The 12,794-nt window shown below is 46.7% G+C and overlaps 1 protein-coding gene across 1 annotated transcript in view; it reads right to left on the minus strand.

Annotated features, from left to right (window-relative positions):
* The window catches only part of LOC119973059 (peroxisomal acyl-coenzyme A oxidase 2-like), a 56,441-nt gene extending 45,605 nt beyond the window's left edge, over window positions 1-10,836 (minus strand). The window contains exons 1-2 of the mRNA XM_038810514.1: window positions 10,650-10,836; window positions 9,871-10,033 (exon numbers count right to left, since the gene is read on the minus strand). Of these exons, the coding sequence (XP_038666442.1) occupies window positions 9,871-10,033; window positions 10,650-10,797 (311 nt within the window). The 5' untranslated portion in view covers window positions 10,798-10,836. The remainder of the gene's footprint in view (window positions 1-9,870; window positions 10,034-10,649) is intronic.
* Between the last annotated feature and the right edge of the window lie 1,958 nt (window positions 10,837-12,794).

Genomic DNA, 12,794 nt, shown 5'->3' on the forward strand with positions numbered 1-12,794 from the left:
TATCAATAACAACGATCCCATCCTCACCCCAAACATTAGCCCGCATGTTCACACAAACAAATGACAAAAAGGAATCAGGAATCACCCATAGTCACTCTTAATACACACAGCCTCCCTCCCCCCAACCCTCCCACCCAACCCCCCCAAACTAATGTTCGATGTAATCCAGTTCTTTAAAGTGCATAATGAATAAAGCCCATGAATTGTAGAACCACTCCGTCCTTCCCCTCAGTTCAAACTTAACCTTCTCAAGAGTCAAGAATTCCAACAGGTCCCCCCGCCATGCCAGGGCACAGGGTGAAGAGGCCGCTCTCCATCCCAACAGGATCTGCCTTTGGGCGATCAACGAGGCGAAGGCTACAACATCTGCCTCCACACCCGTTTCCAACCCTGGCTGGTCCAACACCCCGATTATGGCCTCCCGGGGCCCGGATCCAGTTTCACATGCACCACTTTAGAAATGACCCTAAAAACCTCCTTCCAGTACTCCTCTAGCTTTGGACAGGACCAAAACATATGAACGTGATTAGCCCCCCCCCCCCCCCCCCCGCCGGGCAACGTTCACACACATCTTATACTCCTTCAAAGAATCGGCTCATCCTCGCCCTTGTGAGGTGTGCTCTGTATACCACCTTCAGCTGTATCAGCCCCAACCTAGCACTCGAGGTGGAGGCATTCACTCTCTGGAGCACCTCACACCACACTCAAACTCATTTGACTACACATTCCAAACCTGCAGCCTATACCACTTACCAAGGCATCAGAAGGCCAAATTGGCAGCTGCAAGTTTCGCTCTGTAGTAGTAGGGGCTGGTACACAAAGGGTTAAGTAAGACAAAGTACAGCACCGCCCACAATGATGTAAAAAGATATCTGACATGGAGCCAGTGTCAGTCTGGAGATGAACATAGTTGGGATAAGACCTAGAATGGGGTCAACTACATAACTATATATATTTACAGTTGGATGTATAGGTATGAGCTGTTAATATCAATTTCCAACTAACATATTCCAGACTGAAAACCTACTTCATGGTGGAAGCTTCAAAATTAAAACCCCCATTCTCATGAGAATGCTGAGAAACTAAGACAAAGGACACCTTAAACAGATTCTGCACTGAACCTAACTCCCAACTGAAGCTACAGAAGCTGAGAAAATTCACCAGGAAAAAGGTCCAGAGTCACAAGGGCCTTGAAGCAAACAAGAAAGGTAGAAGTTTTACTCAAGCAGAAGACTCCATTGCATCCACCTTAGAAGTCTGGTTTCAGCATGCAGCGCTCACAAACTGCAAGGGTAAGATAAGGGTGGGGTGTCCAGAACGAAGGGTCTCAGTCTGAGGATTCAGGGTAAACCATTTCAGACAAAGACGAGGAGACATTCCTTCACCCAAAGAGTGGTGAGCCGGTGGAATTCATTACCATTGGAAGTAGTTGATGCTAAAACATTGAATATATTCAAGAGGCGGCTAGATATAGCACTTGGGGCGAATGGGATCAAAGGTTATGGGGAGAAACCAGGATTAGGCTATTGAATTGGATGATGAGCCATGATCGTGATGAATGGTGGAGCAGGCACGAAGTGCCAACAGGCCTCTTCATGCTACTATCTTCTATGTATCTATAACTTTTTTTAAATTCTAGACCAGCTAGGCCTGAGAAACCCCTTTTAGGTCCTTCAGTCAAAAGAAACTCGTCACTAAACCTGATTCCAGACTCTGAGTCCTGGCACAGTTCGATTTCAAGAGCCCCGACTCATAATGCAACATTGCCAAATTAATTAAGTCGGCAGCCAGCCAACCTCTGCTGCTGTCGTGGTCCCTTGTTCTTCAGGCAGAAGCGTGCCACTGTCATTTTGAAAAGCCCTCCAAACACCAGCAAGCACAGGAAGATCCTTGTTCAGCAGTAACTGGTGACACCATCTTGGAACTTTGTAATCTCTTAAAGCTGCAGCCACACTTCTTAAAATCTTCATAAAGATTGCAATTCCACACTTCCAGTTTCACTGGGATTTACCTATGGCCCAGACCAAATACAAAATTGGAGTCTTTGGGGAAAATACTGGGCAAAGATAAATTTATTAACGAAGCCCAGTTCCCCGAGGAACCTGTGGATTCCTCATGGATCCTATAAAGATGACAGATAGATGTCAATATGGTGATATGGATGATTTTGAGCTCATCCAAGACAGAATGATGTTGCAGATGACTCATTCTCTGACCTCCTACAAGCTAAAGATGTTCTTACCCCCAACTAACCTGACCAGCTAGTTAGACTGTCTGAGCTAGGTGCACAACACAGGACCATGCTAGGGGGAAGAGACCACCACTTCATGGGGCAAAAATCAACCCTCAGTCCATCCTATCAGGGTTATAAAACACAGGGACCATCCAAGTCAGGAAAAGCAACCCCTGTACCATCCAGCAGTGTGACTTTGACAGCACTGGAAAGGTCAGTGTCTTGCATGTTTTTCCCAATGCTTCCAATGCAAAAGACAGGGGCACTTTGGTTAACTGTGCAAGTCGCAACCCTAGCAGACATTCCAAAGGTTAGCACAAGGTCGACCAAAGGCCCTGGAGATGCAAAGTTGTTTTTCTTGGGGGACATCAGAGAATGAGTTTCTTTGTTTTGGAACACTGATATCCTGGTTAATGGTCATTTAACAAATATTAAATTAGATTCAGGTGCCAGTGCGACAGTCCTGTCAGATGAGGAACCACAGTCATTCGATTTGAATGACAGACATTATTGTATGGAGCAAGGGGAGTTTGATTCCTGGTCTGAGGCATGATCCTTGAACCACTGAGGAATGTGACAAACAGATCTTTGAGCCGATGTACGGTGTTCGCAGTCAACCCCTCTCTCCTCTGAGCAGAATGCCTGCGTAGCAATCAATCTTCAACCGGCAGAAAACGTCCAGATATCTTTTTTGTTGAGGAGGTTTGCCCATCATCATTCTAGGTGCTCGAGAGTCTCCAATAGTCAGACCAACTACTGCACATTAGAATACTATAGCACCTCCAGTGGAAGTGATACCAGAGAAGGAGCTTCTACCTCCAACTACAATGATAGTGTAGTCGGTGGATACATCAATCATTGTGCACATATAGCCACTTCCAGCTAGCGTGCCAAACCCACAAGGGGTGCTGGAACCTTGTAGCAGTTGCGTACCATCAACAACAAAAAGCAGAGGTGAGCATGCTGCTTAATCTTCCTCTTCAGGAGGGAATGTTCTTCCTCGGCCTCAGTTTACAGATAGCCTAAATGGAGAAGCAAGAAAGAAAAACACCGCCAAGTAGACATACACCATTTGCATCCACCCTGCAAGGAACAGTCAAGAGGAAAAAAAAATAGCCATATATGGCTAAACCAGCCAGACCGAGCAGGTGTGGTTTAACATCAAGCAATGGAACACACAAATGAAACCATATCCAATACCACTCCAATCTACAAGCCAACAGCAAGAACAAGCAACACAAGAGCCTACCACTCTCCTAACAGAACAGTGAACAAGATGTAAAAGGGTTATAATACCCCCTGAACCTCTAACTTCAAGGACTTGACGGGAAAAGATGGGCTAGTCAGAGGGTTGTTAATGTTAATACTGTAATCACAAAAATGTTAGGAAAGCATCAATGTTGTAACAATAAAGTTAAATAACAAGACTATAGCAATGCAAGACTTTGGGTACATAGAACATACAGTGCAGAAGGAGGCCATTCGGCCCATTGAGTCTGCACCAACCCACTTAAGCCCTCCCTTCCACCCTAGCCCTGTAACCCAATAACCCCTCCTCACCTTTTTGAACTGGGCAATTTAGCATGGCCTATCCACCTAACCTGCACGGACTGTGGGGGGAAACCGGAGCGCCTGGAGGAAACCCACGGAGACACGGGGTGTAGCCACCTGGGGTGGCCACGTCCCGATTTCAAAATGGACACTTGCAGAGAGTAAAGGGAAAATTGAACAATGCTAAGAAAACAAGCAGGTGCAAGGTTTGTCTGTGGATTGGAGTTTGCAACTCCCAGACAAGACCGACACTACAAGCCATTAGCATAGTAATGAGCTATCTCCGGGGACAAAAGAGAAACATTTAAGCAAACAATACCAGAGCAGACTCTCCGGCGCCAGTGGAGACTAAAACAAAGGCAGGCCAACAGTCTGCTATATCAAGCAACGACCCCTTTATTGGAGAAAATCAATACAGATGATTAGGACATGGTCAATTAATTGGGGCCAAGTTCAAGGACCACCTAAAAGAGCACGAAGCCCCTTTGGGGTATAAAAAGGAGCTCCCAAGACAGATCACTCTCTTCTTCATCTTCATCATCTTGGCCTTGGCTCTCAGCGACGAGAGACCCACTAAGCACCAGCCAAGTAAGTCTAAAGTCAACGCACGCTACGAGATAGGCGCTCCTAGCTACAATTCTACACCAGTTTGATGCCAGCAGCCTCAGAAAAACGGCCATTGTTCCTCTGACTGAGTGGGCACCCGAGGTTAAGTATAGGCTTTTAGTAGTAGTTGTAGTTTAGTGAGTAGAGTTTGTGCATGAGTATAATTGACTGTGTGTGTAAAAAAATGTGCATTGATTTCAAACTTACTGACTGGTGTACCAAGTCTTTGATCAGTATTCGGTTTTGAACCTTGTGGCGGTATCGAAAAATTACCTGGCAACTCTTGAGCAAGCATAATTAAAACAGAGCAAATTAAGGAGAGCATAACGAGCAACAGGGGAGAACATGCAAACTCTGCACAGACATTCTCCAGCGGGGAATCGAACCTGGGACCCTGGTGCTGTGAAGCCACAGTGCCAGCCACAGGTAAACTGAAGTAACTCTATATGCATGAGATAAAGCAATGATGGGCAACCTAGGCTAGTGCTTGGGCTGCATGAGTAGCCGTCCTTTATCTCAACAGGCCGCAAAATTGAAGACTGGTTTGTTCACCAACTGTGACCCCATGAATAATATCAAATACATTTCATACACACTGACTATTTCATAACGAGCTATAGAAAATGCTTTATCATTATACATTAAAAGAACTATCAACAACTTCAAATGGTAAAAACAAAATAAATATTTACACTTTGGACGCAGGAGTGCACAGTTCTTAAGTCAATGCTAGACCATAAGATATAGGTGCAGAGGGACGGCATGGAGGCGCAGTGGTTAGCACTGCTGCCTATGGCGCTGAGGACCGGGGTTTGATCCCGGCTCCGGGTCATTGTCTGTGTGGCGTTTGCACATTCTCCCCGTGTCTGCGTTGGTTTCACCCCCACAACCCAAAGATGTGCAGGGTAGGTGGATTGGCCACGCTAAATTGCCGCTTAATTGGAAAAAAATAATTGGGTACTCTAAATTTTAAAAAAAAGATATGGGTGCAGAATTAGGCTATGCGGCCCACTGAGTCTGTTCCACCATTCGAACACGGCTGATATGTTTCCCAACCCCATTCTGCTGCCTTCTCCCGTAACCCCTGATCCCCTTATTAATCGAGAACCTATCTAGCTCTATCTCAAAGTCAGTCAGTAACTTGACCTCCACAGCCTTCTGTGACAATGAGTTCCACAGATTCACCACCCTCTGGCTGAAGAAATTCCTCATCTGTTTTAAAAGATCATCACTTCAGTCTGAGACTGTGCCCTCGGATTCGAGTCTCTCCTGCTAGTGGAAACATCTTCTCCTCGCCCACTCTATCTAGGCCTCTCAGTATTCTAAGTTTCAGTGAGATTCCCCTCATTCTTCTGAACTCCAATGAGTACAGACCCAGAGTCCTCAACTGTTCCTCATACGACAAGCCCTCCCTTCCCAGGATCATTCTTGTGAACCTCCTCTGGATCCGCTCCAAGGCCAGCACATCCTCCCTTAGATACAGGGCCCGAAACTGTGCACAATATTCCAAATGGGGTCTGACCAGAGCCTTATACAGCCTCAGCAGTACATCCCTGCTCTTGTATTCTAGCCCTCTCGAAATGAATGCAAACATTGCATTTGCCTTCCTAACTGCCAACTGAACCTGCAAGTTAACCTTAGAGAATTCTGAACTAGGGCCCCTAAGTCCCTTTGTGCTGCAGAGAAGCAGACTGTTCACAGCCCCGCTCTGGCTACTGAGACACTCTTGGCAGACATCCTAAGGGTTTTGAAACCCATGAAGTTCTGCCAGAGTGCCCACTTGGAGTCTCCGTCTTGGGAACATGAGAGAAAATAAGGGGCACCAACTTGGCTTTGGGAGTGGTGTTGGTGGAGGGGAGTGGGTGGGGGTGGAGCCACAACAATAAGAAGTGTAAAGTGCAAGCTTTTTTTTTTTAAACAATTGCGCTTCTCGCCGTTCCCCAACTGCATCATCCACAGAAAGAAATCTAATAATGCACAAGTTACACACTGAAACAGGCCCTGGGAAATACTTGGGAGTGTGCAAAAGGGAACTTAAAAGAAATTAGGAGGGCAAAAAGGGACATGAAAGGATACTGACAGGTAAAATAAAGGAAAATCCTAAGTTATTTTGCAAGTACATTATGGTAAAAGGATAACTAGGGAAAGAGTAGGGCCCATTAAGAATCATAATGGTAATTTGTGTGAGAAGCTGGAGGACATAGGTAGAATTCTAAATAAATACTTTGTGTCAGTGTTCACTCGTGAGAGGGACAGTGCGTGCATAAAAATCAGGGAGAAGGATTGTAATAAAATTAAACAGATTAACATAGACTGAGTGGTCTGCCAGGCTGAAAAGTAGACTAATCCCCAGGATCAGATGAAATGTATCCCAGGCTGTTGAGTGAGGCAAGGGAGGAAGTAGCAGGGGTGCTGGCATTAATTTTCAATTTCTCCCTGGCCACAGAAGCGGTACTGGAGGATAGGCAATGTAGTAACATTTTTCAAGAGGGCGGAAGGGATAATCTAGGAAACTACAGACCAGTCAGCCTACCCTCAAGTGGCGTGGAAACTATTGGAAACAATTCTGAGACACAGAATTAATCTGCATTTGGAGAGGCAGGGATTAATCAAAAACAGTCAGCATGGTTTTGTTGAAGGGAGGTCATATCTGATCAACTTAATTGAATTTTCCATAGAGGTGATCAGGTGTGTAGATGAGGGATTTGCATTTGACATAGTCTACTTGGACTTTAGCAAGGCTTTTGATAAAGTCCCACATGGGAGACTGATAGCAAAGGTAAGAGCCCTTGGGACCCAAGGAAGTTAAGCAAATTGAACATGAATGTATGGAGGGTTGATAAGTAAGTTTACAGATGATATAAAAATTGGTGGAGTGTTAAATAGTGAGGAGGATAGCCTGACATTATTGGAGGGTATAGACGGGCTGGTCAGATGGGCTGACCAGTGGCAAATGAAATTCAATCTGGATAAGTGTGATGCAAATGGGCAAGACAAACAAGGCAAGGGAATACATGATAAATGGTAGGACCCTGGGAAGCACTGAGGGTCAGAGGGACCTTAATGTGCATGTACACTGGTCCCTTAAGGTATCAGAGCAAGTAGATAATGTGGTTAAAAAGGCATATGGTATACTTTTATTAGCTGAGGCACAGAGTTCAGGAGCAGGGAGGTTATGCTGGAACTGTAATAATAATCTTTATTATTGTCACACGTAGCCTTACATTAACACTGCAATGAAGTTACTGTGAAAATCCCCTAGTCGCCACACTCCAGCGCCTGTTCGGGTACACAGAGGGAGAATGTCCGATTTACCTAACAACACGTCTTTCGGGACTTGTGGGAGGAAACTGGAGCACCCGGAGGAAATCCACGCAGACACAAGGAGAACTCCGCACAGACAGTGACCCAAGCGGGAATCGAACCTGGGATCCTGGCGCTGTGAAGCAACAGTGCTAACCACCGTGCTGTGTATAAAATGTTAGTTAGGCCACAACTCGAGTATTGTGTGCAGTTATTATAATGAATCCTCATTATAGGAGGGATGCGATAGCACTGGCAAGGTCAGATTTACCAGGATGTTGTCAGGGCTGGAGAGTTTTAGTTATAAAGAGAGATTGGATAGACTTAGATTGTTTCCTTGAAGAAGAGGAGACTGAGTGGGGACATGATTAGAATGTTTAAAATTGTAAGGGGCATAGATAGAATAGACAGGAAGAAACATTTCTCCTTTTTGGAAGGATCACTGATCATGGGACATAGATTTAAGGTAAGGGGCAGTTTTCGAGGGGACGCGACAAAAAAATTTTTTACCCAGAGGATGTTGGATTTTGGAACTCGCTGCCTGAAAGGGTGGTGAAGGTAGAGACCCTCATAGCATTTAAGAAGTATTTAGATGTGTACTTGCGATCTCTATGCAGACAAGGCTATGAGCCAAGTGTTCGAAAAAATGATTAGAATAGTTAGGTTGTTTTTGACCGTTGCAGAAGTGATGGGCCGAAGGGCTTTTCTGTGCAGTATGACAGTTTGACCCCAAAAATTTCAGTCTGACATGGCTGCATCGAATCATAGCTAAAATCAGAAATAAACCATATGGTAGAATCAGCAAGTTCACAACACGCTGAAGCATAGTTGCCATTCCATTTAATGTGAAAGTGAGAATGTTGCTTAAAGTATAAATGTTATTCTTTTTAAGAACACTAAACTGATGGTGTATGGCAAGGCCCCATTTATCGGAACACCGACCATACAAGAATCGAGCTGCTTGACACTCAGAAATAGGCCTTGTCTCAAGCCCTTATCTGCAGTGTGATATAGAGTCAGCAGATGGGAGTAATACAGCTGGTTTAGCTTCCAGGTCTGACTGAGGTCATTCACAAAGCAGATCTTCATATATGGACTCTGGCATCCACTTTTACCTCTTCAGTTTATGCATTGGGTAATGGGCAACTTGATTATTTCATTAAACACAGCTTCAGATGAGTCTGGTCTTTCACTGCACGCAGTGCTAATTCCGACCAGGATGAAAGAGTAACCCTGTTGGAGCGACTGCTGCTTAAGGCTAATGCTAAGCCTTGGGAACCCTTGACAAAACAGGTTTGGAGGAGTCCAACTCAATCATGAGTGTCTTGATGTCCAAGGAAAGAATGGTCACGTGTACAGGCCGTCAAATGCAGCAGCCAAATTCATGCCTGCAGGGCTTCACCAACAGTTTGCACACTCTGCCACCTTAAACAATCTGATGAAACCTAGCATGGCCATTTAGAGAGGAAATGAACAGAATGGCATGATGGGTAGTTAGGCCAAGTTAGGAGTAAAAACTTACTACAGTAGAATAAGGAGTTAGGTTAGTGGACTTTTAAACATCAACTGGGATTCAAGGCAGGAAGAGGGGGATGGGCAGCCACTAGAACCATTTCTCTGTTGCAGGGGATACTGGGAAGAGGCCTCAGGCCAGGTTAAGGAATGTGGGGAAAGCCTATGGGAGCTTTGCATTTGCACCGTTGCCTTATTTGGTCATGTGTATGTGAAACTTGATGCTACCTTAATGTATATGAAATGAGATGCTTTGTCCCTTTGTCCTCACTCTCTCTGGAAGCTTCAGGAGACTAAGCAGTGTCCTGCCTTTTTATCAGAGTGAGTGGAGCTTGCAAGCTGTTTGGAAAAAACGATAATCGATACCTACAATCCGCCTTGGTGATTTACTGAGGCCAGACTGACAGCAAAAGAACTCAAAATCGTCATTAGCACCCCACTTTACAACATATTGCGAACCGGGCAGTGAAAGGGAAGATGGAGGAAAGGAAATGGAAGTGGGGACTCTACTCAAAACATTTCAACTTCTTATTGTTGAGGCTCCACCGCCACCCCCGCCCACTCCCCTCCACCAACACCACTCCCAAAGCCAAGTTGGTGCCCCTTATTTTTGCAAAAAAGCTTGCAAAAGAACATAGACTTTTTTTTTTGTTTAAAAACTATACCTAAAAGCAGCCTTTATCTCTGGTCCATCATCAGCCCAGCCCAATTCCTTCATCTTCAGCCACAGGTGCACAGCTCTTTTCACAGCTACTTCATATCGCTCGGTCTGCGTCAAGAAATACACATTTTCTTGGTTGAAAACATCATCACTGTTGATGATATGTTCTGATAAAACAAAGAAAAATTATTTCAAAATTTTCAATATTGTATTTTACTTTACCCCGGTTTGTCCGGACACTCTCTGCCCACACAGACCCCGGTTTGTCTGGACATTCTCTGCCCACACAGACCCCGGTTTGTCCGGACACTCTCTGCCCACACAGACCCCGGTTTGTCCGGACACTCAATGCCCACACAGACCCCGGTTTGTCCGGACACTCTCTGCCCACACAGACCCCGGTTTGTCCGGACACTCAATGCCCACACAGACCCCGGTTTGTCCGGACACTCTCTGCCCACACAGACCCCGGTTTGTCCGGACACTCTCTGCCCACACAGACCCCGGTTTGTCCGGACACTCTCTGCCCACACAGACCCCGGTTTGTCCGGACACTCAATGCCCACACAGACCCCGGTTTGTCCGGACACTCTCTGCCCACACTGACCCCGGTTTGTCTGGACACTCTCTGCCCACACAGACCCCGGTTTGTCCGGACACTCCCTGCCCACACTGACCCCAGTTTGTCCGGACACTCTCTGCCCACACAGACCCCGGTTTGTCCGGACACTCTCTGCCCACACAGACCCCGGTTTGTCTGGACACTCTCTGCCGAAGACTCACCTACAGACCTCCGGGTGCGAGTGTGCTGCGCTCCGCCGTCCAGCAGATTGACTAACTTCTCCACCTTGAAAGTGGGAGCTTGCCTCTCGCTGTCAATGTCGGGGTTGACGGCTCGGTGCCGAGCTCTGTCCAAACCGTCCGGCGCCATTGCTGCCCCGCGCGCCCTTCGCCCTGTTTACAGGGCGCTGAATAGAGCCCGCCCCTTCCTGCCGCCTATTGGTGCGTTCCCTGCCTTCACTGTGTTGATTGGCCGTATCTGCTTTCAATCAATGCTTTCTGACCAATCGCTATGTTTAACCACATTGTTGTGTGTTGACTCCCACAGGCACTCCTGGACTTTGTGCTTCAATTTGGTTATCTTCCTACCAAAGTCCAGCAATCGTCTTCCCTTCAAATAAAACCCTATTCCCTTTAGAAAGCCAGGATTGAATCCTCCCCTCAGATATCCAGATCCTGAACCCTGGCTGTGAAGAAGTTTTTACTCTTGTTGATAATTTTCACATTCACCTCAACTCTGCCCTCGGATTCACAACCCTTCAGCCAATGATATGGCAATGCCGGCGTTGGACTGGGGTGGGCACAGTAAGAAGTCTTACAACACCAGGTTATAGTCCAACAGGTTTGTTTCGAATCACTAGCTCTCGGAGCACAGCTCCTTCATCAGGTGAGTCACTCACTTGATGAAGGAGCTGTGCTCCGAAAGCTAGTGATTACAAATAAACCTGTTGGACCTTGACCTGGTGTTGTAAAACTTCCTACTTCACCCAATGGGAACAGTATCTCCTTGGGCTGAATTCTCCAGTGTCGGGATTCTCCATTTCGCTGGGAGCCGGGGGGGTTCCCGATTGTGTGGGGCTGGCCCGCAATGGGAAATCCATTGAGCAGCCGGAATGACGGTATGCCGCACCAGATTCGGGTCGGAGAAACTCGTCCCAGGGGCAGGATTCTCTGATCGCCGCACTGAAATCGCGTTCAGCGATCGACAGGAGAATCCATTTTTATGCTGGAATCAGAGGCAATGTCGTTTTTCCGCTGCTCCGCCCCCTCAGAAACGGCACATGCCGTCAAGACGGCCTGAGGCCGTCACCTGAGGTCCTTCTCCAATGGCCTGAGTCCCCGATTGCATGGGGCCCATGTTCTCTCACTTTCCGGGGACATGCGTGGCAGCTGCGGACTGTGTCCAGCGCCGCCACAGTCAGGGGGAGCCGTTCCGCTGGCATTGGGGGCTTCAATGGGGGCTCGGGGGAACTGGTGGGGGTGGTCCGGGGGTTACGGGGGGAAGTATTTGGCGGCACAGTCTGTGCGGCAGTGCCATTTAGTACAGCGCAGCTACTGCCGTGCGCATGTGTGGCCAAGGACCTGGCCATTCTACATCATTTCGGCAGGTAAAGCTGGGGGCTTTACGTGATGCGGCTGCTAGCCCCCCACCAGGCCGACCAGACGGATCCTGCGGACATAGCCGCAGAATCGGAGAATCCAACCCAAATCTCTCACGCACCACATGATTTTGAGCACCTCTATCAAATCTCCACTCAACTCTTAGGAGAACAACTGACCTATTCACAGGACTGAAGTACCTCATTACTGGCATCATTCCCATAAATCTATATTGCACCCTCTCTAAAACCTTCACATCCTTGATGCACTGAATCTGACACATACTCCAAGTTACAGGCTGAGCATAACGAATAGTTTTAGATGTGCCAGGAAGAGCATCAAAAGGAATGGGACAAACATTAAGAAAGCCTTTGGAAACGGTCAAGCCCAATAGCAACCTTTGTAAAGTGAAAGGGACTGAAAGATAAAATAACCTAAGGTGCAGCCATGAGTTTGTAAACACATTATGTAACATCACACACCCAGCCAGTTTGACAAGGACTGCAGTTGCTGTGGTGTTGGAACAAATAGTTTGAGGAAAGTTCTCACTTGTCGCATTCCACAGAATTAACTCAAAGATTTACATAGGAGGAGTGGCCAAGTTTGAAAATACCATTGATTGGTGAGCCAATCTCACACTGCATGGTCACTCCTGCTGTCTTTGCAGCATATGGTACAACACTAAACATGGCTATTCAATGATAGGCAATAGACGAAGGGAAACATTTAGCAGTGTAATGGTATTGTCACTGGACTAGTAATCTAGTG

The sequence above is a fragment of the Scyliorhinus canicula genome, chromosome 11 (assembly GCF_902713615.1).
Source record: "Scyliorhinus canicula chromosome 11, sScyCan1.1, whole genome shotgun sequence".
In the NCBI taxonomy this organism is placed as follows: Eukaryota; Metazoa; Chordata; class Chondrichthyes; order Carcharhiniformes; family Scyliorhinidae; genus Scyliorhinus; species Scyliorhinus canicula.